This window comes from Ornithorhynchus anatinus, chromosome 17, assembly GCF_004115215.2.
Source record: "Ornithorhynchus anatinus isolate Pmale09 chromosome 17, mOrnAna1.pri.v4, whole genome shotgun sequence".
NCBI lineage: Eukaryota > Metazoa > Chordata > Mammalia > Monotremata > Ornithorhynchidae > Ornithorhynchus > Ornithorhynchus anatinus.
In genome coordinates, this window is record NC_041744.1 from 17,704,764 (window position 1) to 17,730,449 (window position 25,686).

The window sequence follows — 25,686 nt, forward strand, 5'->3', positions numbered from 1 at the left end:
AGCCGGCCTCTCGAGGAGAGAGCCGGCAAGACCGAGCCCGCCCGGCCGGGCCGGCCCGGGGTCCCGTCTCGAGCACGCGGGCCCGGGGGCGGCCGGCCGCCCCGCCGTCACGCGGCTCGGCCGCCGAGACGGGAGAGGGAGCGAACCTCTCCCCGGGCGGAAGATTGCTTTAAGCTTTCGGGACGAGGCCCGGGCCGGACGCCCCCCGGGAGGGCCGGGGGGGAGGAGGGCGGGGGGGGCGGGGGGAGGAGGGAGGAGCCGCGGGGCTACTCGTCCGTAGTGCACTTCTCCGTCATCTGCTGGCAGAAATCCGTGATGCCCCCGCCCTGGCAGCACCGTTCGGCCGGCGGCCCCGCCGGCTCCGCGTCCCTCGGCGGGGCCGGGCCCCCGTCGCGGCCGGGCTCCGCGGCGGCCGGGGGCGCGGGCTGGCCGTCGGGACCGCCGCCTCCCCTGTCGGAGACGAAGAAGGAGAGGGGGCAGTCGGAGGCGGAGTACTTGGCCAGGATCTGGATCTGCTCGCGGCTGAGGGCGGCCTCCTTGCACACCTGCTGGCAGAGCCCCGTCAGGTTCTGCTTGGTCTCGCCCAGGGTGGACAGGATGTGATCGCGTTCCCTCAGCAGGCTCTCCTTCTCGCTTTGCTGGGGAAACAGAGAAGCGGGCGTCGGCCTCTGAAGAGGAACTGAGGCCTGCGGTTGGGGGGGGGGGGGGTCCGCCTTCTCCGGGGCCCAGGCGCGCCGGGGCACCCTCCCTCTTCCCAACAGGACCCTCCGGGGGCGGAGGGGGGAGGCTCCCTCGGTGCGACGGGCCCCGAGACCTCAACGACGCTGACCCGCGGCTCTCTCCCCCCTCCGTCGCTTCCTCCTCCCTGCCGGGTGACGTCCTGGTCCGTCTTCCCTTACGGAATGAAAGCCCCCCCGAGCTGAGGGTCCACCTCGCCTACCGAGTCTGTCCCGGGCTCGGTCCAGCGCTCCGCGCACAGCGCACCCGTCGTAAATACTACCCAGCGGTCGACGGGTCGGTCTCCTCCCCCTCCCCGGGCCTACGTCTTCCCTCTCCGCGGGGGGAGTTGCGGCTTCCGCGGGCCGGACCCAGGAGGCCGACGCACGGCAGTCGTCGGGCGGACACGGCCATCTGAGAGGCCCGCTCCCCTCCGGTCCCGGCCGGGCTTCTCTAGGATTTCCACATCGCGCTTTCAGCTGAGATACCGTTTCGTTTCTTTGCTTGTCTTTTAACGGTATCCGTTGAGCGCTTGCTACGAGCCGGGCACGGTGCTCGCCGCCGGGGTAGATGCAGGCTAACGGGTTTAGCCCCGGGGCTGGCTCACATTCTTCATCGCGAGGCGACTGAGGCGCAGAGAGGTCGAGTGACCGGCCCGGGTTCACGCAGCAGACGAGGGGCGGAGCCGGGATGAGAACCCAGATCCCCCTGACCCTGGGGCCCGTGCTCGATCCGCTGGGCCACACTGATTTTCAGAAGTCTCATCTTCCGAGCGACGCTCTCCACTTGCCGGTCGAGTGGGAGTCGGGTCGTCATATCCCGGCTAGGCTACCGTGTCGGCCTTCTCTCCGACCTCCCTCCCTCCTCTCTCGCCCCGCTCCGGTCTATCCTCCGCTCCGCCGCCCGGCTCATCTTCCCGCGGAAACGATCCGGGCCCGTCGCTCCCCTTCTTAAACAACTCCGGCGGTCGCCCGTCGACCTCCGCTCCGAACGAAAACTCCTCACTCTAGGCTTCGGGGCTCTCCGTCACCTCGCCCCTTCCTACCTCTCCTCCCTTCTCTCTCTCCACCGCCCACGCCGCCCGCTCCGCTCCTCCGCCGCCCGCCTCCTCGCCGTCCCCCGGCCTCGCCCGTCCCGCCGTCGACCCCCGGGCCGCGTCCTCCCGCGGTCCCGGGACGCCCTCTCTCCTCACCTCACCTCCGCCGAACCGATTCTCTTCCCCTCTTCCAAACCCTACTTAAAACTCACCTCCTCCGAGAGGCCTTCCCAGGCCGAGCTCCCCTTCTCCCTCTACTCCCTCTCCCGCCCCCCCTCCACCCCTCCGCAGCTTAACCCTCTTTTCCCCCCACCTCCCTCCGCTCCTCCCCCTCTCCCTTCCCATCCCCTCGGCACCGTACCCGTCCGCTCGACCGTACAGGTTTCCATCACCCTATTTATTTCGTCAATGGGATGTACGCCGCCTCGATTCTGTTCGGTCGCCATCGTTTTTACGAGACGTCCTTCCCCTCGACTCTATCCGTCGCCATCGCCCTCGTCCGCCCGTCTCCCCCGATCGGACCGTGAGCCCGTCAGACGGCGGGGACCGTCTCCGTCCGTTGCCGACTCGTTCGTCCCGAGCGCTCGGTCCGGTGCTCCGCACACAGTAAGCGCTCGACACATACTACTGAATGAGTGGGAGGGGGACGCCGAAACCGACTTCGGCCGGCCCGCGCCGGAGCTGGGTGCGCGCCTGGGAGTCTCGGGGTAGAGCTCGATCCCAGCCAAAATGGAGCTCCCGGGAGAGAGGAGAGCCTTTTCCCTGACCCTACGCTCCGTAATAACCCCGGGGGTCACGGGACCTGGGTTCTAATCCCAGCTCTGCCACTTGTCTGCCCCGGGACCTCGGGCCAATCACTTCTCTCGGCCCGGAGGGCTGCGGTTTGAAAAGGAGATTGGGGAATTGAAAACGCCTCCGGGTGGAACCGGGGCGGGGGAGGGAGAGGGAACGGCTTCCCCTCGGAATCGACCTCCCCCCGGAATCGGAATCGTCACCGGCTCTTTTAAACGCGCTCGCCCTAAAGGGACGGCGTCATGACGACGGCCGAGCGGAGAAGCCGGCTGACCCAATCGTTCATTCGTTCGACCGCACTTACTGAGCGCTTCCCGTACGCGAAGCACTGTGCCAAGCGCTTGGGAGAGCACGCTGTGCTAATCAACGGACACATTCCTTGCCCACCACGAGCCCACCCTGCTCAATCGGGAGACGGAATATTCCGGCTGAACGCCGACGTGGAAATTCCGAGAGCCGGCCGTTCCTCTGAAGCAAGTTTCGCCCACCTGAGCTCCGAAAGATCACAACTAGCGGAGAGCAAAGGCTCCTGGAGGATCCCCGTGGAGCTCCTCGGGTCTCCGCGGGAAACCCCGGGAGTGGGAGCCGACGCTTGCCGACGCTCAGCCTCGGTCTGCCTCGTGGCTAACCGGCGCGGGACTGGCACCCCGAAGTCGGAAAACCCCTCTACCCGGGGCCGCTGTCCGCGCCCTGGCTCGGTTCCTCCCCGCTATTCACGGGCTGCCGCCCGTCCCCGACGCTTCCGGCACGCCCCGGTTGAGGACGTCCCCTTTCCCGAAATTCAAATTGAATTACGGCACTTGTACAGCGCTTACTAGGTGCCAACCACTGTCCTAAGCACCGGGGTGGTCACAAGGTGATCGGGTCGGACACGGCGCTCTTAATCCCCGTTTTGCAGGTGAAGTCGCTGAGGCCCAGGGAAGCGAAGGGACTGGTCCAGTGGTCCAGGGTCACACAGCACACACGCTGCGGGCTCCAGAGTCTGGTGACGCTAAGGGTCTCTGCCCAATTTTCGGGGCTCAGCGCTGGGAAACGCCGAGGGCCTCTCTGAACAGGCAGGACCCGAGGACGTTCGTTCCGATCGGAGCTTCAAACTGGGGGGGTGGGGGGGTGGGGAGAGGGAAGGGCTTCCCCGGCGGCGACCAAATAACCTAAAAACCTCCTTCCTCGGACCCGACGGTGATGGGTCCGCAGAGCCGGGAGCGGGACGGACCGTCCCCGTCTTTCCTCCAGGCAGCCCGGGGGGGTCGGGAGGAGCGGGAAGAAAAAGAAGATTCATTCTCCTGAAGGGAGAGGGCGGGTCCGGCGGAGGGATCCAAGAGGGGGAACCGGAGGCGGGCGGGTTTTGGGCACGGCTGTGTCCCGGGCACGGTCTAAACCGGCTAGGGATGCCATCGGGCGGCGGGGTTTCCGTCGACGCCCGGGCTCTTTCCGGAAGACGCCGGACGACCCTTCCGTCCCCCTTGCGGAGGCTGGCCAGCTAATTCACCCGCACGAGGCCGTCACCACGGGAAGCAGCGTGAACTAACGGAAAGAGCGAGGGGGTTGGGAGTCGGAAGACCTGGGTTCCGATCCCAGCTCTGCCGCGCGACCCCGGGCAGGTCGCTCCACCTCTCCGGGCCTCAGTCACCCGACCCGCAGAATGGGGAATCCAGACCGTGGGACGGGGACCGTGTCCAACCCCGTTGGCTTTTTTTCTACCCCACGGCTCGGTACGGTGCGCGCTGAGCGGAGAGTTAAGTCCTCTAACGAACACCATTGTGAAAATGAAACGAAATAAAATCGGCGAGGGGCGCGGGCCTGGCGTCACGCAGGCGCCGCTCGCTAGCCCTCGGAGAGCATCCGGCCCGGCCCCCGAGAAGCCGCTCGCCCGCGGACCCGCTCACGTACCAGCTTCTCGATCTCCGACTCGAGATTCTGTATGCAGTCCAGCTTTCTCTTGCGACAGCGCTGGGCCGCGATGCGGTTTTTGCTCCGTCTCCGGATATCGTGGATGCAGTCCAGCTGTTCCGGAGTCAGCCTGTGCATCTTCAACAAGGACTGGAAGTCGTTGCGGGAAAGGGAAATGATCCTTTGGGCGTTGAACGGCAGTTTGACCTGCAACGGAGAGCAGGGGGAGGTTGAATAAAAGCGGAGGTCCCACTTCTCCGGCCCAGGAACGGAAGGCCCGATCCTCCGGGGGCCGAGAGGGCAGCCGGGGAGGCCGGTCGAGGCCCTCCGACCTCCCCCCGAGGGACCCCCCTCCGGTTCTCGGGGTGCGTTCGCTACCGTCTGGACCCGGAAGAATCTCCGCGCCTCGAGTCCTCAGCCGCCCACGTTCTGCAGAGCGACCGGTGCCCATCCAAGCTACCGTGGAAACGGCCCCCGCGGCCCCCGGGCCTCGACCGTGCCCCCCCCCGACGGCTTGGACGGCGGCCCCTTCCTTTCCAAGTTCCAAAAGGAGAGTGGCCGCCGAGGAAGGGTCGCCAAGGAGCGTGGCCCGGTGGAGCGGGCGCCGGCTCGGGAGTGAAAGGGCCCCGGGTCAGTAAGCCAGGCTCGGCCACCCGTCCGCGGGGTGACGCCGGGCGAGTCACTTCACTTCTCCGGGCCTCAAGTCCCTTATCTCTGAAATGGCGATTAGAGCTGCGAGCCCCACGTGGGACATCCCAAATGGCCCTGTTTCCACCCCAGAGCTTAGTACGGTGCTTGGCACACAGTAAGCGCCGAACAGCGCCGTCATTATTTTTATTCGCTAATAAGGTGGGAGGTCGAACAGCCAAGCGGAGCCCATCCGCTCGACTCGTTTCTGTCCCTCCCCGCCCCCCCGGACAGGAGGGGAAAGACGACGCTCCCAGCCTTCCTCGCAGACACCGACCGATCAACCGCACTGATCGAACGCTCGCTGCGCGCCGAGCATCGTACTGAGCGCTGGGGAGAGTACGACGCCACCACGTCCCGGACACGTCCCCCGCCCACAGCGAGACTACGGTCTAGAGAGGGAGACGGACCTTAAGATACATAAATAACGGACGCGGACCCAAGTGCTGCGGGTTTGCGGGGCGGGGGAGGTGAATCCAAGGAGCGAGTCAGGGCGGTGCGGAAAGGAGGGGGAGTGGGAGGGCAGCGCGGGGGGGGATGCCAACCTGCAGCTCTGATCTCTGCCCGCTTTTTATTAAGAGCTCGGTCCTCCGTCCGCTCGACGCTGAGGTCTGCGGTCAGAGCCCCCGGGGAGGCCATCGCAGGAAAACTCCCTTTCATTCTTTCGATCATATTTACCGAGGGCCGACTGTAGGCAAAGCACTGTACTAAGGGCTTCGGAGAGTACGGTATAACAACGGACACGTTCCCCGTCCACGACCGCGCGACCGATGTAATGGTATTTATTAAGCGCTTACTGTGAGCTCCTGGTGGCCGGGGATCGTGTCTATCGACCCTACTGCGCCGTATTTTCTTTTCCAGCCTACGGAATTTGTTCACCGCTTATTACGGGCCAGGCGCTGAACTGAGCACTGGGGTAGAGACGAGGTGATCGGGGATGGATCCAGTCCCCGTCCCACGGAGGGCATCCCCTCTTACAGAGGAGACGACTGAGGCGCAGAGCAGTGATCTGCCTAAAGCCACCCAGCAGACGAGCGGCGGAGCCAGAATTAGAACCCAGGTCCCTTTGACTCCCAGGACCATCCGCCGTCCGTCAGGTCGGGCAGCTTCACGACCGCTTAGCGCAGTGCTCCGCACGGGGTAGGCCGGCGGGTCCGGCCGCCGCCCGTGCCGCCCGGTCACCCGAGAGCGGTCCGACCGGCTGCCCGCCTCTCTGTCCACTCTCCCCTCCCTCCGTCCCTTCCCCTGCCTTCACGCCGCCGCCCCGGTGGCCTCCGAGCTGCCTCCGGCCACCCGGGGCCCCGGGAAGACCAGGCGGGCCGGGATACCGAGGCCCCGGGCGGACGGAGGCCGCCGCCGCCGTCTCGCCGGACTCCGGGAGGGGAGCGGGGGCAACTCGAGGGGAGCCGGGAGGGGCCCCTTCTCCACCCCGCTCCCGGGGCCGAGCGGGAGGCCACCCGCCTTCTCGCCTCTTGGCGCCTCCTGGGTCGCGCCGGCCACCGCCGCGCCGCCCGGCCCTCGCCCCGCGAGGAGGGTGGCCCAGATAACGATCCCGCTCCCCGCGTCCCCCTCTCCGCCTGCCTCCGTCCCACCGGGCGGAGACCCAAAAAAGAGGCCTGCCCCACGGCGAGGCTCTCTCCCCCGAGGCCGAGATCAGCCGGAGAACCACGCACGTCGAAGGAAGGGGAGGGGGATCTCTCTCGGAACGAGGGAGCTTGGAAATCTCACCGCCCGCTCCCTATCAAACCGTAGAAGACCGGCGGATTGCAGCGGAAACCGGTGGTGGCCCAGGGGACCCCGATACATGCCCAACGCCGGAATCCCCCGAGTGACGGCAGACGCCCCTACGGGATCCGGCACAGCAGGAGGAAAGGAGCCCTCGCCTGGGAGAGACTCAGGTCCGAGTCCTCACCTCGCACTCCTGCTCCCGCGCCGAGCAGGACTCGCTGTCTCCCTCGGTGTCCGTTTCCGACTCGTCCCCCAGGCCGATCTCGCAGGCGTACTGGCAGGCCACGGCCGCCTCCGCCCCCTCCTCCGCCCGCCGGGCCCCTTCGGCCGCCCCGTCGCCGCCGCCGCCGTCCGGGCCGTCCGAGCAGCCCTCGGCGCCCAGGTGGCTCATGAAGGGGCAGCTGACGGCGCTGAGGGTGGCGAAGGTGCGGGGGCCGGGCTCGGGGCTCTCGCTGATGCGGATGCCCAGCCAGGGGCACTCGGACCTCCTCTGGGCCGGGGCGGGCGGCTGGTCGGCCCCGTCCCCGGCCGCCGGCGACAGGCGGACGGGGCGGGCGGCGTCCGGCCCGCAGACGTCGGACCAGAAGCCCTTGGCCAAGTGCTCGGCCACCTCCCGCTCCACGCTGCTGCGCCCGCCGGCCTCCCCGGGCCCTTCGGCGGCGGCCCGCTCCCGCCCGGGGTCCGCGCCGCCCGCCCCCGCGAAGGCCAGGTCCCCGTACTGGTCGTAGGCGGGCAACAGGGAGAGGGAGTAGAGGCCGTGGGGATCCAGGGCGGCGGACGGGGGGAACGGCGACCCCGAGGGGAGCTCCTCCGGGCGGCGCGCCGCGCCGCCCTCCGCCTCGGCCGCCTCCCCGCCTCCCGGGCCCGAAGGGGGCCCTTCGCATCTCGCCGCCGGCGGGAGGTCGGCGGGGCCCGGGGCCGGGGTCTCGGGCCCCCGGGCGGGCTGAGCGGGCCCGGGAGGGGCCGTGGCGGCGGCCGGGGCCCGAGCCTCCCCGGGGCCCGGCTCCGCCGTCCGCGCCCGGTCTGTCCCGAAAGCCTTCTGGAACTTTCTGTACTTGGGGCAGAGAGACGGCGGGCCCGGGGCCCCATCGTCCTCCTCGCCCGGGGCTTCGCCCGCCGGGCGGCCCCCGGCCGGGCCCGGGCCCGGGCCCCCGCCGCTCCCCCCGGGCCTGGGGTCCCCCGCCTCCGCCGCCTGCTCCCGCTCCTTCTCCAGGAAGTCCTCCACGTCGTCATCGGACTCGGCGGCCCCGGGCCGCGACAGGGCGAGGTCGAGGCCGGCCCGGCGCGGGCAGTGAGGCGTGAGGCACTCGGGCCTGGGGCATTCCGGGGGGTCGGCGGGCGAGTCCAGAAACTTGAGCCTGAGGAACTGAAAGCACGATTCCTCGATGTTGTGCACTCCCAAGAACCGCACGCACTTGCAGACCTCGTCCACGTTGTCTCGGTTCAGAGTGAGCTTGGCCGTGTAGGCGAACTGAATCAGCGGCTTAAATCCTTTGACCGTCACCTGCGACGAAGGGGGGGGAGAGAGAGAGAGAGACGCGGGGTTAGGGACCGCGGGCACCCCCGGTGAGGAACGCCCGTCGAGCTTGGGCCGGCGAGGTCGACCGGCGGGAAGCGGGGAAGCGACGCGCTCGTCGACAGGCCGCCTCATTCCCGGAATCCCGAGCGAGGGCTCCGGCCCGGGAACGCCGGGAAAAGACCGTCGGCCGGCCGGCCACTCCCCGCTCCATCCGCTCTCCCCCTCGCTCCGGGCCTTCGTGGGTTCTAACCCTGGCTCTGCCACTTGCCTGCCGTGTGACCTGGGGCAAGTCGCTCAACTCCTCTGGACCCCGGTTCCCTCATCTGTAAAATGGGTAGCCATACTACTGGAACCCACGTGGGATCCCGACTGGATTCAACCCAACTGGTCTGCATCTGCCCCAGTGCTTACTATAGAGCCTGGCCCATAATAAGTGCTTTAAAAATAACATTTAAAAAAAAAAAAAAAAAAGAGGGAGAGAAAATGCCAGTCAGCGCGACCCTGATCGAGTCCCTCGGCTGGGTCTCGCGTCCCTCATCAATAAAATGGGGATTAAATACCTCTTCTACCTCTCCCTTAAACCGTGAGCCCCGTAGGAGACAGGGACCGTGTCAGATCTGATTGTGCCGTACCTACCCCGGGGCCTGAATCCAGCCCAGAGCTTAGACGGAAGCGCTTGGCAAACACCATTAAAAAACAAAATTCTCGCTCCCTGAACCCGAACTGCCCTAACGTGATCCGTGCCCATCCACGGTAACTGACTTAGCAAAGGCAGCACAACCGCGGTGCACCCACAGGCCGCTCAGACCGAGGGTCCCGGTGACTTGAGAGATTTGGGGGGGGCCCAGGGGGTAGGGAGATAACACTCGCCTCCCGGGGGGCGGCCGGATCAAAGTCGCTTCCCGAGCGCCCGTGTGCGGAGCACGCCACTAAGCACCCGGGAGAGTACGACGCGACAGAAATGGCAGATCCGTTCCCCGCCCGTAACGGGCTTAGGGTCTGCGGCCCGGAGCCGGGGGGGGGGGGCCGCCCCCCCCCCCCCCCCGGCCTGGGCCAACCCGCCGTCCCGAAGGAGGAGCCTCCATCCCAACCGGCCGGGCACAGCTCCGTTTTCCGCCCAGGCCCGTGGCTGACCGAGGGCGGGGTGGGCACCGCCCACACTCCCCCCCTCCCGCCGGAAGGTTCGCGTCAGCGGGCCGGGCCGGAGAGGATGCCGCTGTCACACCCCGTCCGGTCATCCAAATGGAGAGACGGAGGGAGGGAGGGAGGGAAAAGGAGGAAGAGAGACTTCCGATCTCCACCCGCCACAAGCTCGGCGACGCCTCATCTCAGTGGCCGGCGGCGGACCCGAGTCGATTCTCTCAGACCGCCTGGCACGGCCCCCCCCCCCGCCGCTGACCAGGCTTCCGTCCGTCTCGCCGGTGTTTCCGGTCGGGCCACGCTTGGTCGGAGGCCTGGGGTGGGGGGGGGGGGGTGACCGGGCCCCGGGACGGTGCCTGGGGGCTCGGGAGGAGGGAGAGGAAAAGGATGAAGAGGCCAGGGCCCCCCAGGCGGAGCCGGGACCGAAGAAGGCCTTGGGGGCCTGAATCCACCCGTCGGGTTGATTCGGTGCTTACTGCGTGCACCGACCGTAAGAAGCGCTCAGGGCAGCAGAGTCCGACACGGGTGGTGAACGCGTTCCCTGCCCACGGGGAGCGTATCCGGCCTCGACGACCTCCCTCTCGTCCCTTCTCCCTCCAGCCTCTCCTTTCCCGGTCCGTGCTTCGTTCCGCCGCCGGATCGCTTCTCTACCGAAAGCTCAGCCGTCGCCTCCCCAACCCTCCAGAACCTCCGGGGGCTGCCCATTCCACCTCGGCTTCCGACGGGAACTCCCACCGTCGGCTTTAAAGCGCCCCGTCGGCTCTCCCCCCTCCTGCCTGGCCTCCCGCTTGACCCCTCTAACTCCAACCGCCCTTCGACATCTCCATCGCGTCTCATCTCGCCGCCGACCGCTCGCCCGCATCCTCCCTCCGGCCTGGAACTCCCTGTCCTTTCACATTCGACCGACCACCGCCCTCCCTTCCATCAAAGCCTTCTGAAAATCACACTTCCTCTAAGAGGCCTTCCCCGACTGAGCCCTCCCTCGCCTCCCCCCCGCTCGCTTCTCCCTCGCGCGTCACCCACCCGCTCGGATCCGTACCCTTAGGGCACTCGAAACTCCTCGCCCCGCCCTCGGCCGCACACCACTTCCGTAGGACCCAGAGGCTCCCGTCCTGACTTCCCCCTCTAGACTGGAAGCTCCTCGCGGGCGGGGAGCCGGCCCGCGTCCCCCCAAACCATCGGTTCGGCGCCCGGGACACGGGAGCGCTCGACCGCCGACGCGCCGGGGCCCTCGGCCCCCGCCGGCCGCGGAATCACCGCCCCGAGATACCCACGGTGAGTCCGCCGGGGTGGACGACCCGGTCAGCTCCGGGTCGGCTCCGAGGGGAGGTTCACGACTACCGCCTCTCCCCCGGGGGGACCTCACAGAGCCGGGGCGCCCGCGGGCCGCCGCCGGGAAGCGGCGGAATCGGCGCTCCCGCCGTCGGAGGCGATCCCATCTCCTCCAGCGGGGCGAGGAGGGGAAAGGGAGCAGGTCCCGGCGGCCCTCACCTCTTCCGGGAGAGCGATGGTCAGCTCCGCCTGCTGCTCGGCCTGGCCGACCACGCGCGCCAGGAAGTAGTTGCTGCAGGCGGCCAGCACGGCCCGGTGAGCCCGGAACCGCCGGTCCTCCACCAGCACGGTGACGTCGCAGAGCAGGTCGCGCTGCCGCTGGTCGTTGAGGCTCAGCAGCACGTTGGTGCTGTGCACCGACGACTCGTAGGCGAACGCCACGCTCGTCTTCTCGCTCACAGACATCCTGGACGACACGCGGGGACGGGAGCCTCAGCGGCTAGCATGCTTCTCGTCTTCGTCGAGCCTGAGAGGAGAAGAGAGAGAAATATAGGCCGGGAGGCCGTTACCGGGGGGAGAGGAGGTCAGAGGGGACGCCACGACATTTTAACGGAAGGGAAACATAATCACGATAATAATGACCGTGGCATCTGTTAAGCATTCATTCATTCATTCATTCAATAGTATTTATTGAGCGCTTACTATGTGCAGAGCACCGTACTAAGCGCTCGGGACGAACGAGTCGGCAACGGACGGAGACGGTCCCCGCCGTCTGACGGGCTCACGGTCCGATCGGGGGAGACGGACGGACGAGGACGATGGCGACGGACAGAGTCGAGGGGAAGGACGTCTCGTAAAAACCGATGGCGACCGAATAGAATCGAGGCGACGTACAATTCGTTAACAAAATAAATAGGGTGATGAAAATATATACGGTCGAGCGGACGGGTACGGTGCCGTGGGGATGGGAAGGGAGAGGTGGAGGAGCGGAGGGAAAAGGGGAAAATGAGGCTTTAGCTGCGGAGAGGTAAAGGGGGGGCGGCAGAGGGAGTAGAGGGAGAAGAGGAGCTCAGTGTGGGAAGGCCTCTCGGAGGAGGTGAGTTTTAAGTAGGGTTTCGAAGAGGGAAAGAGAATCGGTTCGGCGGAGGTGAGGAGGGAGGGCGTCCCGGGACCGCGGGAGGACGCGGCCCGGGGGTCGACGGCGGGACGGGCGAGACCGGGGGACGGCGAGGAGGCGGGCGGCGGAGGAGCGGAGCGTGCGGGGTGGGCGGTAGGAAGAGAGGAGGGAGGAGAGGTGGGAAGGGGCGAGGTGACGGACAGCCTCGAAGCCTAGAGTGAGGAGTTTTTGTTCGGAGCGGAGGTCGATGGGCGACCACTGGAGCTGAGCGCTTACTACGTGCCAGGCACGATACTAAGCGCTGGGGGGGGAGACAAGCAAATCGGGCTGGACGCACTCCCCGTCCCTCGGGGGGCTGGCCGTCTCAATCCCCGTTTTCCAGATGAGGTCACCGAGGCCCAGAGAAGTGAAGCGATTTGCCCAAGGTCACGCGGCAGACACGCGGTGGAGCCGGGATCGGAACCCGCCACCTTCGGCGCCTGGCACGAAACACGGTGCCTGGCACACAGCAAGCGCTCAACAGATACCATGAAAATGACCGGCGCGGCCCAGGGGGAAGAGAGGACCCAGGTGCTAGTCCCGGCTCCGCCGCGGGCTACTGTGTGACCCCGAGGAGGTCGCCTCGCTCCTCCGGGCCTCGGTTTCCTCGCTTGTATCATGGGGGTTCGACGCCAGTCCTCCCTCGACGTAGGAGGCCCACGTGGAACAGGGACCGCGCCCAACCTGGTCCGCCCGGTACCCGACCGGGACCTGGAACGGCGCCTCGCACGGAGTCGGCCCCGCAGCGTTCCTTCGATCGTACCTCAGTCGGGCGTATTTACTGAGCGCTTACTGCGCTGCAGAGCCCTGTACTGAGCGCTTGGGAAAGTACGACGCGACAACAGACGGTGACAATCCCCGCCCACGACGAGCTCGCGGTCTAGAGAAAGAGTCCGTGAAGCGCTTATCACGTACGTCAGGGCATCGCGCTAAGCGCTGAGGAGAGATACAACTGGATCGGACGGGAGACGTTCCCGGCTCCGCCCGGGACTCCGCAATCCCAGGAGGGAGCGAGGGAGGGCAAGGACCTCAATCCCACTTCCCAGATGAGGAAGCCCGGGCCCGGAGAGGGTAAGTGACCCGCCCAAGATCACCCAAGAGGCCAGAGACAGAGCCGGGCCCTCCTCACCTCCCGGTCCCAAGCGCCGTCCCCCCGACCCCGCCGGCTAAAGCAACGCCCCCCTTCCCGGCTCGGAAATTCTCCAATCCGGGGGGGGGGGGGGGGGGGGGATCCGGCTTTCGGGGCCGAACCTGGGGAGGGGGGAAAAGGCACGGAGAAAACCGGACAACGTTCCAACCCGTCCCCGTTCCCGCCACGACGAACCCCTCGCCGTCATCTCTTCGAACCCGAACCATCTATTTTTAACTACTCGAGCCGCGTGCCTCCCAAAATAGCCCAGGCCCCGGGTCGAAAGGAGGACCAACGGGCCCGGTGGGAAGAGCCGGGGCAAAGGAATGGGAAGACCGGAGTTTTCACCCTGGCTCCACCAAGGGCCACCCGTGTGGCCGCCGGCCCTGCCGGACGGCTCTGGACTTGTCCCCGGGGAGCCCCGGGGAGAGGGGGTGGCTACAGGGCGGGCCCGGCAGTCAGAAGGGCCCGTGAGAAACGGTCCGGTCCGGTGGACAGAGCGTGGGCCCGGGGGTCAGGAGGCCCTGGGTTCTAATCCCGGCTCCGACGCTTGTCGGCTGTGTGACCCCGGGGGAGTCGCCCTGCTTCTCTGGGCCTCGGTGACCTCAGCTGCGAAACGGAGACTAAAACCGTGGGCCCCGTGCGGGGCGGAGACCGCGTCCCACCTCGTTCGCCCGTATTCACCCCGGCGCTCGGTACAGGGCCTTGCACGTAGTAAAGGCTTAACAAATACCATAACGGCTATTATTATCATCTTCTATCCTTCCCAGGGACGGATACTTGGCCCCTAGTAAATGCCATTAGAGAAAAAAACCAAACACGCGCAGAGCGCTGCCGACCAGTAGCCGTCAGGGGACCGCGGCGACGTGCCGGCCCGCAGGATGGACACGCCGCGGCTAGCCCCGGGCCGTCTGAGACGTCCATCGGCAGCGCCCGGGGCAACTCTGCCTCTTGGCGGGCGCCGCCCCTTTCCACGTGGCCCGGGGAGCCAGGGCGGTGGGGGCTGGCAAAAGCACCCCCCTCTGCCATCGTGATCGGTCTAGCGAGGGGCCACCCTCCTTCTTGCGGGGGGCGGGCGGGCGGCCGGACCCGCCACCGAGGGCACCCGGCCCCGCGGTCGCCGCGCGTGCAACAAGGGACCGCAAGACGGGGAACCCCTAAGCACTCCCGTGATACTACTAATAATGATAGTGGCATTTAAGCGCTTACTCCGTGCCAGGTGCCGCGCTGAACGCCGGGGCAGAAACGAGCTAATCAGCTCGGACGCGATCCCTGTCCCACGTGGGGCTCCCGATCCGCATCCCCGTTTTACCGACGAGGTCAACTGAGGCACACAGGTCGGGTGACTCGCCCCAGATTGCAGAGCATTCAAGTGGCGGAGCCCGGATCCGAACACAGGTCCTCTGACTCCCAGACCTGGGCTCTTTCCACGAGACCCCGGCGGCACTTTCCGGACAGAGCCTTATTCATTCATTCATTCATTCATTCATTCAATCGCATTTACTGAGCGCTTATTGTGTGCAAAGCACTGTACTGAGCTCTTGGGAGGGAACCGTATTTTATTCAAACCCCGCCCCGGCCATCTCAGCCCCACACCCCTTGAGTCCATAGCTCTAATTTATTTATGCCTATTAACGTCGGTCTCCCCCTCTGGGCTGTGAGCTCGCTGTGGGCAGGGGATGGGTCTGTTTGCTGTTGCAATATCCTCTCCCAAGCGCCTAGTCCAGCGCTCTGCACCCAGTAAGCGCTCAATAAATAGGACCGAGTGAATGAATACCACGTAACGGACACAATCCCTGCTCGCGTTGCCATCTCTTTCCCCCGCCGTCCCCAAGGGGCCCTCCTCCCCCGGACCAAAAAATCTCATTTGGTGACCAGATCCATCCGATAATTCACCAGATCCTCCGTTTCCTTTCGGACGAGGGAGAGGCCGACGGGACGCTCTCGGTCCGGGTGGGCGTTTGGTCGGCATCTCGCTCTCCGCGGCGGAGCCGGGGACAGGAGGAGGAGGAGGCCTGGACGGTTACTGACCTCCCGGCCAGGGGCTCAGACCCCAAACCCCACCAGGCCCCTTGGCCAACGGGGCCTCCGAAGGAGATTTCTTTCTTTCCCGCCTCAGTGGCCGCCATTCAGAGGTTCTGGAAATCCAAAGGCCGCGGCCTTTAAAGGGGACGGGCCAACCCGCTTTAAGGGGGGGTTTCCGCAGCCCCTAGAAAAGGTGAATCTACACATCGCGAGTGAGTAACTCTCTAAATCAGACGCTTATTGAGAGTGCCTTTCTGGTGAAAGGGCCGCTCGAAAAAAACAAATATAAATAAACCCCTCTACGGTTTCGAAGCCCGCCGGACCGCCCCGACGGCAACGGCCGGCCAAGGTGGCAGAAACGTCGCCTAGAGCGGCGAGCAGAGGTTTGCTTTCTTGAGTTTTATATGGCATTTCTTACGCTCTGCGCGAGGCACCGCTCTAAGCGCTGGGGTAGATGGGGGCTCAGCGGGTGCCCGTCGCCCGCTTTTAATCGCCCCCTTTGGCGGATGAGGGACCCGAGGCCCGGAGAAGGGAAGTGACTTGCCCGAGGATCCCAGGAGAGAGGGGCCCAAATCGCACGACCCCCCCCCCCCCCCCCGCCAGCCACCGCTTCGGCATTGAGACGCCCTCCGGCACTTGCTGAGCGCCTCCGAAGGGCTCAACCAATCCGGCGAGTTCGTTCGATCGCACTTCTTGGACGCTGTGCGCAGAGCACTGTACTGGGCGCTTACGGCTGCCCTCCCCCTCACGCCGCGCATGCCGGGGTCCCGAGCCTCCTTGCTCTTCGTAAGAGCTCCGCACGAGGCGAGTACCGTGCTCTGTACCACAGAGAGCGCTCAGTAAATACGACTGGAGGAATAAGTATTCACCAAGCGATGAGACCCGAGGTGGATTAAGGGAGCAGCACCGGCTCCTTCGGATCCTTTGATGCAAATCTCTTTAAATCCTGCAGTATAAATGACTCGTTCATTCAATGCCCGTCTCCCCCTTTGGACTGTAAACTCATTGTGGGCAGAAATCGCGTCCCCTAATTCTGCCGTGAAGCGGCGCGGCCTAATGGAAAGAGCCCGGGCCAGGGAGTCAGAGGACCCGGGTTCTAATTCCAGGACCGCGACCCGTCTGCTGTGGGACCTCGGGCAAGTCATTTCACCTCTCCGTCCCCCCGTTACTGCTCGGCACACAGCAGGCGCTTAACAAATACCCGTCATTATTCTCATTCATCTGTTAAATGGGGATAGGGACTGTGTCTAACCCCATCATCTTGCCCCTACCGGGGCGCTCAGTACAATGCCCGGGACAGATTAAGCGCTTAAACGCCTCAACTGGGCTGTCTGAAGCCCGACAGCTCCCCGTTCACCCTCCGGCGCTTTGGTCCCCCCGAGGAACCGAGTTCTAATTTGTTTTAAAACCACCACGCCGCCGGGAACGTTTCCCCAGAGGCTACGCGGCGCCGTTATTTCTTGGGAGGGGAAAAAAATAAAAGGATGAAGAACGCATCCCTAACCGGCTCCGACTCCCTCGATCACATCGCGGCTCACGCCCTCATCGACGCTCCAGGATGCGCTTCGGCGATACCGCGGCTGGACGGTCCCTTTCGGACGGCAGAGGACGCCGGCTGAATTTCTCAAATCGGCCTCCTGAAACCTCCCGATACCAGCTCGGAAAGCCCGGGCGGAAATTCCGGGCGGTCGGAGGAAAACCCAAGGTGGGGACCCCGCGGCCGCCAAAGGGGACGGTGGACTCGGGGAACGCAGCGCCGACTCTCCTCCCCTCCTCCCCGCCGGGCACGGCCCCGCTCCGGGGGAGGCACAAGCCAAGCGGTGGAGAAGCCGCCGCGTAGCTTCGGGGCTGGAGGCGGAAGGACCTGGGTTCTAATCTCAGCCCTGCCACCTGCTCGCTGGGTAACCTCGGGCGAGTCGCTTTACCTCCTCGGTGCCTCAATCCCCTTATCCGTAAAGACCGTGAGCCCCACGTGGGGCCTGTATCCACCCCGGCGCTTGGCACCGTCTCTCGCACGGGGACTATTATTACTATTTATTTTTCCTATCATTAAGCCCACGACCCGGGACGCTCCTCACCGCCAAACCCGCCTCCACGATAGGGCCCCGGGCGCTTCCCTCGGCCCCCAGGTTGCCCAACCGAGGCGGGGGGGGGGGGGCTAGTCGAGGCGGACGGGGGCCGGCCCAGCCGCACCCGATAGAAAGCGGCGGGAGCCATCTGGCCGGGGGGCACCGTGCCAACGGCCAGGGGTCGACGAGGGAGGCGGGCGCCGCGGCACGTTTCCGAGCCGCGCAGACAACCGGGAGGGTCCGCCGACGGGAGGACGGCCGCGACGGGCCGAGGCGGGCTCCGGGGGCCCGGCCGGCATCCTGTCCGGCTCACGCCGAGGCCGGGATCGCCGGGGCCCGGGGGGAGGGAGCCGCCCGCTTGCCCCCGAGTTGGCCGGCCCGGATAAAGGAGGCCCAAGGCAGGAGATTCTCCGGGACGCCGCGTACCATCTGGGGAGGGGGAGGACGCACCACAGTGAACGTCGCGCCCGAGTTCTAGGCCGTCCCGTGACTCTCCTCCGAGGGAACGAGAACCGGGACGCTGGCGGGGGGGGGGGAAGACTTGGAAAACTCATCCTTGGCCCCGGTTCTCCTAATGGCCTCTTGTCCCGGAGGAGCGACGGAGGCGGAACGGCGCTCTGATTCCACCCTCTCTCGACCGCAAGCTGGTTGAGGGCGGGGAACGGCGCTCGGCGCTCAGTAAGCGCTCGGTCGTATCAACGCCCGGCTCACGGGGGCCCGGGGGAAGGGAAGGTCAACTACGACGCGAGACGAGCGGTAAAATGGGGATGAAGACGGGGAGCCCCACGTGGGACAACCTACCTTATGTCAACCCCTTAGAAGGGGGCTTGGCGCAAGGGAAGCGCTTAACGTACCATCAACGGTTCTTTCTCCGCGCTCTCGGCAAAGGATTTAGGCCGCGCCCCTTCTATTGCAAGTTACGACGTTGAGAGCGGCTCGGGATCTTCAGAGTCCACGGACTAGGTAAGACCGGGCGGCGGAGGCCACCCCGTTCCAAGAAAAGCCCCCAGCTCGGCCTTCCCGGCCAAGGATGGGGCCAAGACCCGGTCGGAAGGCAGGCCGAACCCCGGCCCCCGGCTCGCCTGAGCTCCGCCTTCCGGCGACCATCTTTTTGGGGTGAAATGCTACTTTTCAAGCGCGCTGAGCGCCGGGGCGGACGCGGGCAGATCGGGTCGGGCAGAGTCCGTCCCACCGGGGGCTCGCGGGCTTAAATCTCCGTTTTACAGATGAGGTGACCGAGGCCCAGGGAAGCGGCCGGCCCGAGGTCGCTGAGCGGCGGAGACGGGATTCGGACCCGGGTCCTCGAGGCCCCGCTGCTCCTTTAGTCCCCTTTTACCCGTTAAGTACCGGTCGGGGACGATAGCGAGTTACCAGCCCTCGGGGCAAGAACTGCCGGGGCGGGTTTTCCCGGGTCACGGAGAACCAATCTTTGGGGAAAAAAAAAACCAAAACAGTCTCCCTCTGCCACTTCTTGGCTACTCCCCCGACCCTCACGGACCTCCGGATCACGCGCTCCGCAACGCCAACTTCGGCAAACCGATCGGGGAAGCGGAAAGGAAACGGCCACGATCTCGGCGGCTTCGTTCCGTTGTATTCACTGAGCCCTTCCCGGGCGCGGGGCCCCGTGCTAAGCGCTCGGGACGGGGCCGTTCGACAATAGGCGGACGCGTTCTCCGCCCCCAACCGCGGCAGAGAACTTGTCTTGGCGCCGAGGAAGGGAATGGGCGGCCGCGTCACCTTTCTCCCATCATCTGAGGCGCGGAAGGCCCTCGGAGAGCTTCCTGTCGGCCCTTGGCGTGTCTCGGGCATTGATCCGATGTCAAATAAAATGCTTTCATCGCCATCAATCGTCTAGTTGTGTTCTCTCTTAAGCACTTCCTAGGTGCTCAGAATTGGGGTAGGCACGTACACATCTGTCGTTTATTTATCTATATTAACACCCGCCTCCCTCTCTGGACTGAAAGCTCACTGTGGACAGGGAATGTGCCTGTTTATTGTCAGACTGAACTCTCCCCAGCGCTCAGTACGCTGCTTTGCGCACAGTGAGTGCTCAATAAATACGATCGGCTGTGGGCAGGGCGATGCATCTACCGGTCTACTCTCCCAAACGCTTAGTACAGCGCCCTGCACACAATAAGCGCTCGATAAATCCGAGCGCATGCAAGCAGCGTGGCTCAGCGGAAAGAGCCCGGGCTTGGGAGTCGGGGGTCGTGGGTTCTAATCCCGGCTCCGCCACGCGCCAGCTGGGCGACCTTGGGCAAGGCACTTCCCTTCTCTGGGCCCCAGTTCCCTCATCTGTAAAATGGGGGTGAAGACCGTGCGCCCCGCCTGGGACAGCCCGATGACCTTATCTCTACCCCAGCGCTTAGAACGGTGCTTGGCACATAGTAAGCGCTTAACAAACGCCAGCATCATCATCACGGTGAAAGAAGACAATATTAGAATTCTTACAATCCCACATACGCCCCAACGGAGGGTGCAGGAGGAACCAAATAATTATGAAAAAACAGCATAAATCCTTAAATCCCTCATCCAACTCAAGCCGTTACTTCACTGATCGTCATCACGAAGGGTTTTTCTGGAGGGCTTCCTAGGTGCAGGGTACTGTGCTGAGCGCTCGGGGGAGGACAGAGTTGGGAGTCCCCTTCCCTGCCCCCCCGAGCTTACAGTCAGGAGGGGGTGACCGATGCTCATCTAAATAATCTTCATCTAGACGTGAAGATTTCGATCAAAGACCTACTCCTCCCTCCGTGCTTCTGTCAAAGAATCCTAACGCTAACAAGGGAAGCACTTGATAAACACCGCTGATTGATCGATCGATCGATTGGGGGGGGGAGGGGAGGGGGCACGCCCGCCAGGGAGTCTTAACTCATCGTAATAATTATTACGGCATTCGTTAAGCGCTTACTCCGTGCCAGTCACCGTTCTAAGCGCTGGGGGGGGGGGGATTCAATAGTATTTCAATAGTATTTATTGAGCGCTTACTATGTGCAGAGCACTGTACTAAGCGCTTGGGATGAACAAGTCGGCAACAGAGAGAGACGGTCCCTGCCCTCTGACGGGCTTACGGTCGAATCAAGGGGCTCACGGTCTTCATCCCCATTTTCCGGATGAGGTAACGGAGGCCCAGAGAAGCGAAGTGACTTGCCCGACGTCACACAGGTGACAGGCGGCGGAGCCGGGATTCGAACCCATGACCTCCGGCTCCCCGGCCTGCGCGCTTTCCACGGAGCCACGCCGCAAGCTAACCTGCCTGTCCTGCGTCTCTCTCTCGGCGCGGAATGCGGCAGTTCCCCCTGAGGGGCGCGTTGACGGTTATCACAAAAGAATATTTTTTTTTTTTTTACGACGTTACTTGTTGAGCGCTCTCTCTCTGCCGAGCACCCTGTTAAGCGCCGAGACAGAGGATGACCAGTCCGACTCCCACTCGGGGCTCGCGGGCTCAATCCCCGCTTTACAGAGGGGGGGACTGAGGCCCAGAGCAGTGAGGCGGGGAGGCAGGGCCGGGATTAGAACCCGGGTCCTCCGACGTGCGGGGGCCCCCCCGCTCCTTCCACCCGGCCGGGTTGCTCGTCGTTTCGCACCCGGCTCCGGCGGGAGCTCTCCTGGTGCCCGGGGCTGGGGGACGGCCCCTCCCCGTGGGCGGGGGGTCGGGGTCCCCCAGCTCTCCGGGACCGTCCTCTGCGCAGCGCTCGGCACCGGTGACCGTCGAAACGTTGCCCCGGGACGGGGGACCCCATGGACCCGGCCCGGGGTGGGGGCGGGGGGGGGGGGGGCGTCTCTCTCATCCCCCTCCTCGGTCCCGAGCCCCGCGGGAAGCAGCGTGGCTCGGTGGAAAGAGCCCGGGCCTTGGGAGTCGGCGGTCCCGGGTTCGAACCCCGCCTCTGCCGCCCGTCGGCCGGGGGACCGTGGGCAAGTCCCTTCCCGGGGCCTCGGCGACCTCATCTGGAAAACGGGGATGATGACTGTGCCCCGCCCGCGGGGAACGATCCATCCATCGACCGGGGGAAGCGCGAGGAAAGGAAACGGGAGAGGAGGGGATGGACCAAAATCCAACCAAAGTACCGGGGGGGAGGGGGGGGTTTTCTCTCCTGATTGGTTCGTTCGGGCTATCTTTTGAGCTCCCACCGTGCGCCGAGCGCCCGAAAAGTACAACTCGGCAGCAGGGAGAGACGTTCCCGGCCCACACCGGGTTTAGGGTCTCCAGGGGGATCGCGCCTCTCTTCTCGACGGTAAGGCTGTAATGATAATTATAATAAATCACGGTATCGGTCAGGACGATCCCGTCCGTCCGGGAGTATGCGACCTGGGGGGGGGGGGGGTGGCGGGAGGGACGCCCCAACTGCCTCCAGGTAGAGGAAGCGGTCGAGGACGGCTTATACACGTGTGCATCATTCCCGGAGGAGGGGAGAGGGTGGCGGGTGCGAGGAGGGGGAAAGGGAAGGGAGGAGGAAGGGGAGGAAAACGGGGGGGGGGGGGGGCAGAAAAGGGGACAAGGGAGGGGAGACCCCCTCCTGACCGGAAACCCGGCGGAGGCAGGGTTTGTCTCTCTTTACTGCTGAGTTGTCCTTTCCAAGCGCTTAGTACAGCGCTGTGCACACAGTGAGCGCTCCCTAAGGACGATGGGGAGAGGGAGGAGAAAACTGGGGGAGGGGGGAGACAGACCCGGAGGGTGGGGACGGGAAAGGGGGAGGCCTGGGGGGGGGGGCAGAGACAGGCACACAGAGATAGAGAGACCTGGGGGAGGGAGAGAGAGATCTGGAGGGGGGAGAGACAGAGAGACCTGGGGGGGAAGGGAGCGAGACTTGGGGGAGAGACGGAGAGACATGGGAGGGGGAGACAGGGAGACCTGGGGGAGAGACAGAGACCCGGGGGGAGAGACAAAGAGACAGAGAGAGACCTGGGGGGGAGACACCTCAGGGGCAGAGACAGAGAGACTTGGGGGAGAGACAGAGAGAGACCTGGGGGAGAGACATGGGGAGACAGAGAGACAGAGACAGAGAAGGAGACCTGGGGGGAGAGACAGAGACCTGGGGGAGAGACAAAGAGACAGAGAGAGACCTGGGGGGGGAGACATGGGGAGACAGAGAGACAGGCAGAGACAGAGAGAGAGACCTAGGGGCGAGACGGAGACCTGGGGGGAGAGACAGAGACCTGGGGGAGAGACAGAGACCTGGGGGGAGAGACAGAGACATGGGGGAGAGACAAAGAGAGACCTGGGGGAGAGACATGGGGAGACAGAGAGACAGACAGAGACAGAGAAGGAGACCTGGGGGGAGAGACAGAGACCTGGGGGAGAGACAGAGACCTGGGGGAGAGACAAAGAGAGAGAGAGAGACCTGGGGGGGAGACACCTCAGGGAGAGAGACAGAGAGACTTGGGGAGAAAGACAGAGACCTGGGGGAGAGACATGGGGAGACAGAGAGACAGGCAGAGACAGAGAGAGAGACCTAGGGGAGAGACGGAGACCTGGGGGAGAGACAGAGACATGGGGGAGAGACAGAGACATGGGGGAGAGACAAAGAGAGACCTGGGGAGAGAGACAAAGAGACAGAGAGACAGGTAGAGACAGAGAGAGACCTAGGGGAGAGACGGAGACCTGGGGGAGAGACAGAGACATGGGGGAGAGACAAAGAGACAGAGAGAGACCTGGGGGAGAGACATGGGGAGACAGAGAGACAGGCAGAGACAGAGAGAGACCTGGGGGAGAGACAGAGGGAGAGACGGGGGGGGGCGGGGGGGAGGCCCGGGACCAGACAGGACCGGCCGGGACCGGGTGGAGGCGGGGAGGGGGGGCGGCCGCCCCTCCCCCCCCGAGGACAGGACAGGACAAGAGAGAAGAGAAGAAGGGGCGGCGTCGGGCCGGGGTCGTCGGGCCGGGGTCGGTCGTCGGGCCGGGGTCGGGCGTCGGGCCCGTCACTCACCCTGGGCGTCGGCGCCGTGGCCGCGGTGGGGGTCGGTGTGAGGGTCGGGGTCGGTGTGGGTGTCGGCGTCGGGTCAGGTGACTCATTCTTTCTGCGGCCCCGCCCCCCGCCCCCGCCGCCGCCTCCCATTGGCCAACGCCGCCGCCGCACGTCATCGGGCCCCCGAGCCCGCCGGAAGGGGAGGGGCCCGGGGAGGGGGCGGCGCGCGGGCAGGGCGGGGAGGGGCCCCAGCGGGGGGGGGGAGGGGCGGCGCGCGGGCAGGGCGGGGAGGGGGCCCCAAGGGGGGGCGGGGCGCGCGGGCGGGGCGGGGCCCCCATTGGAGGAGGAGGGGGCGGCGCGCGCGGGCGGGGCGGGGCCCCATTAAGGGGGCGGCGCGCGCGGGCGGCCTTTTCCCGCCCCTCGTGGCGCGTGCGCGTCTCGTGGCCGCCCCTCCCCCCTCCCCTCAGGCCTCCCTCGAGGCCGGGCGCCCGCCGCCCCTCATTCATTCATCCATCCATCCATTCATTCATCCATCCATCCATCCATCCATCCATCCCTTCATCCATCCAGTAGTATTTATTGAGCGCCTACTTTGTGCAGAGCACTGGACTAAGCGCTTGGGATGGACAGCTCGGTAACAGACAGAGACGGTCCAGCGTGGCTTAGAGAAGCAATGGCTCAGTGGCAAGAGCCCGGGCTTGGGAGTCAGAGGTCACGGGTTCGAATCCCGGCTCTGCCCCTGGGCAGCTGGGTGACTGGGGGCCAGTCACTTCCCTTCTCTGGGCCTCAGTGACCTCGTCTGTAAAATGGGGATGAACTGTGAGCCTCAGGCGGGGGGGGGCGACCCGATGACCCTGCATCTCCCCCAGCGCTTAGAACGGTGCTCTGCCCGTAGTCGGCGCTTCACAAATACCAACATTATTATTATTGATCTGGGGAGACAGACAAAAACGATAGCAATAAATAGAATCAAGGGGATGCCCCCTCACGGGCGGGGGGCAACCGGAAGCCCCCGTCCGCCGGGCCCCCCGACCGGTCCCTACGGGGGCACCGGGACCCCGGCCTTAATTAATAATGAATACCCATAATGATGACGGCGTTCGTTAAGCCCTTCCTCTCCGCCGAGCACCGCTCTAAGCGCTCTATGCCGTGGGGTGGTCCCACGTGGGGCCCCCGGGCTTCATCCCCATTTTCTTCCTTCAGTCGTATTTATGGAGCGCTCACTGTGTGCGGAGCACCGGGCCGAGCGCTTGGAAGGGACGACTGGGCAACGGAGAGACCGTCTTTGCCCAACGACGGGCCGAGGGTCTAAACGGGGGAGGCGGACGACAAAGCGACACGCGTAGTCGGGCGTCAGTACCGGCAAAATAAATAAATAGCTACACATCATTAATAAAATAAATGGAGTAACAAATATGTACCGATGAAGACCAGTGCGGAGGGGAAGGGGGAAGAGCGGAGGGAGAGGGGGCGATGGGGAGGGGAGCGGAGGGAAAGGGAGGGATGCGTCTGGGAAGGCCTCCCGGAGGAGGTGAGCTCTCCGGGGGGCTTCGAAGAGAGTTGTTAGTTCGGCGGACGGGAGGAGGGAGGGCACTGCGGGTCGGGGGTCGACGGCGGGAGCGGGACGGGCGCCAACGAGGCCCAGGGAGCCTAAAGAGCAGAGTCACGTCCGGTCGGGCTTGGGGTGGAGAATAATAATAATAATGATGTTGGTATTTGTGAAGCGCTGACTACGTGCAGAGCACCGTTCTAAGCGCTGGGGGAGATACAGGGTCATCGGATGGTCCCGCGGGAGGCTCCCAGGCTTCATCCCCATTTGACAGATGAGGGGACTGAGGCCCAGAGAAGTGAAGGGACTCGCCCCCAGGTCACCCAGCTGACAAGCGGCAGAGGCGGCATTCGAACCCATGACTCCCAAGCCCGGGCTCTTGCCACTGAGCCACGCTGCTTCTCTACCGATGAGGAGGAGGACGATTACCCCTAGCAACGGGGGAGCACGAAACCGCGACGACGAGAGGGCCGCAAGTGGGTGACCCACGGATCACGTCGGGGCTCGAAACCCCAGGTCAGGGGGCAGCTCGGTCCCTTGGCGTCTTTCTCCTCCGCTAGACTCGGATTCATTCAGTCGTACGTACTGAGCGCTTACTACGCGCACAGCACTGTTCTAAGCGCTTGGAGAGTGCAATTCGGCAACAGAGAGAGACGATCCCGGCCCACGCCGGCCCGGCGGGCCCGCTGCCCGGGCGCTCGACTGGACTCGCCCAAGCGTTCGGGAAAGGCGTCTCCCGATTCCGTGGTTCCCTCCCAAGCGCTTAGTACAGTGCTCGGCTCACAGTAAAGCGCCCACTAAATACCGACGATCGATCGAGTACGGTGCTCCTCACGGGGCAGACCGCCGGGTCTCCGAAGGCGGGCGTCACGTCTGCGGACTCTCGTCGTCTCTCGAACGCTTGGTACGCTCCAGTAGGCGCCTAGTCCATCCACCCCGTTGATCGAGGTGCCAGGCTGGATTGGGGGCTCTCTTCTATCCTTATCGTTACCGTTAACCGACGGACGGACGGCGGGGTGGACGGCCGGACCGAGGGGCGGACGGGCGACCGGCGGACGGGCCGTCGAGCGGGCG

At 65.2% G+C, this 25,686-nt stretch overlaps 1 protein-coding gene across 1 annotated transcript; it reads right to left on the reverse strand.

Moving 5' to 3' along the window:
- Nucleotides 1-223: 223 nt before the first annotated feature.
- Nucleotides 224-23,174, reverse strand: BACH1 (BTB domain and CNC homolog 1). Its single transcript, XM_029082550.1, has 5 exons — nucleotides 23,085-23,174; nucleotides 11,001-11,307; nucleotides 7,035-8,354; nucleotides 4,436-4,642; nucleotides 224-638 (listed from the first exon to the last, which is right to left on the reverse strand). The coding sequence occupies exons 2-5, from the start codon at nucleotides 11,244-11,246 to the stop codon at nucleotides 267-269; spliced, it is 2,145 nt and encodes a 714-aa protein (XP_028938383.1). The 5' UTR covers nucleotides 11,247-11,307; nucleotides 23,085-23,174; the 3' UTR covers nucleotides 224-266.
- Nucleotides 23,175-25,686: the final 2,512 nt, after the last annotated feature.

Excerpts from the sequence above, each read along its gene's own strand:
- BACH1 (XM_029082550.1), bottom strand. The coding sequence starts at position 11,246 with ATGTCTGTGAGCGAGAAGACGAGCGTGGCGTTCGCCTACGAGTCGTCG. Across the intron at positions 4,643-7,034 it reads CGCGGGAGCAGGAGTGCGAG|GTCAAACTGCCGTTCAACGC; the intron begins GTGAGGACTCGG and ends TCTCCGTTGCAG. Across the intron at positions 639-4,435 it reads AGTCGGAGATCGAGAAGCTG|CAAAGCGAGAAGGAGAGCCT; the intron begins GTACGTGAGCGG and ends CTGTTTCCCCAG.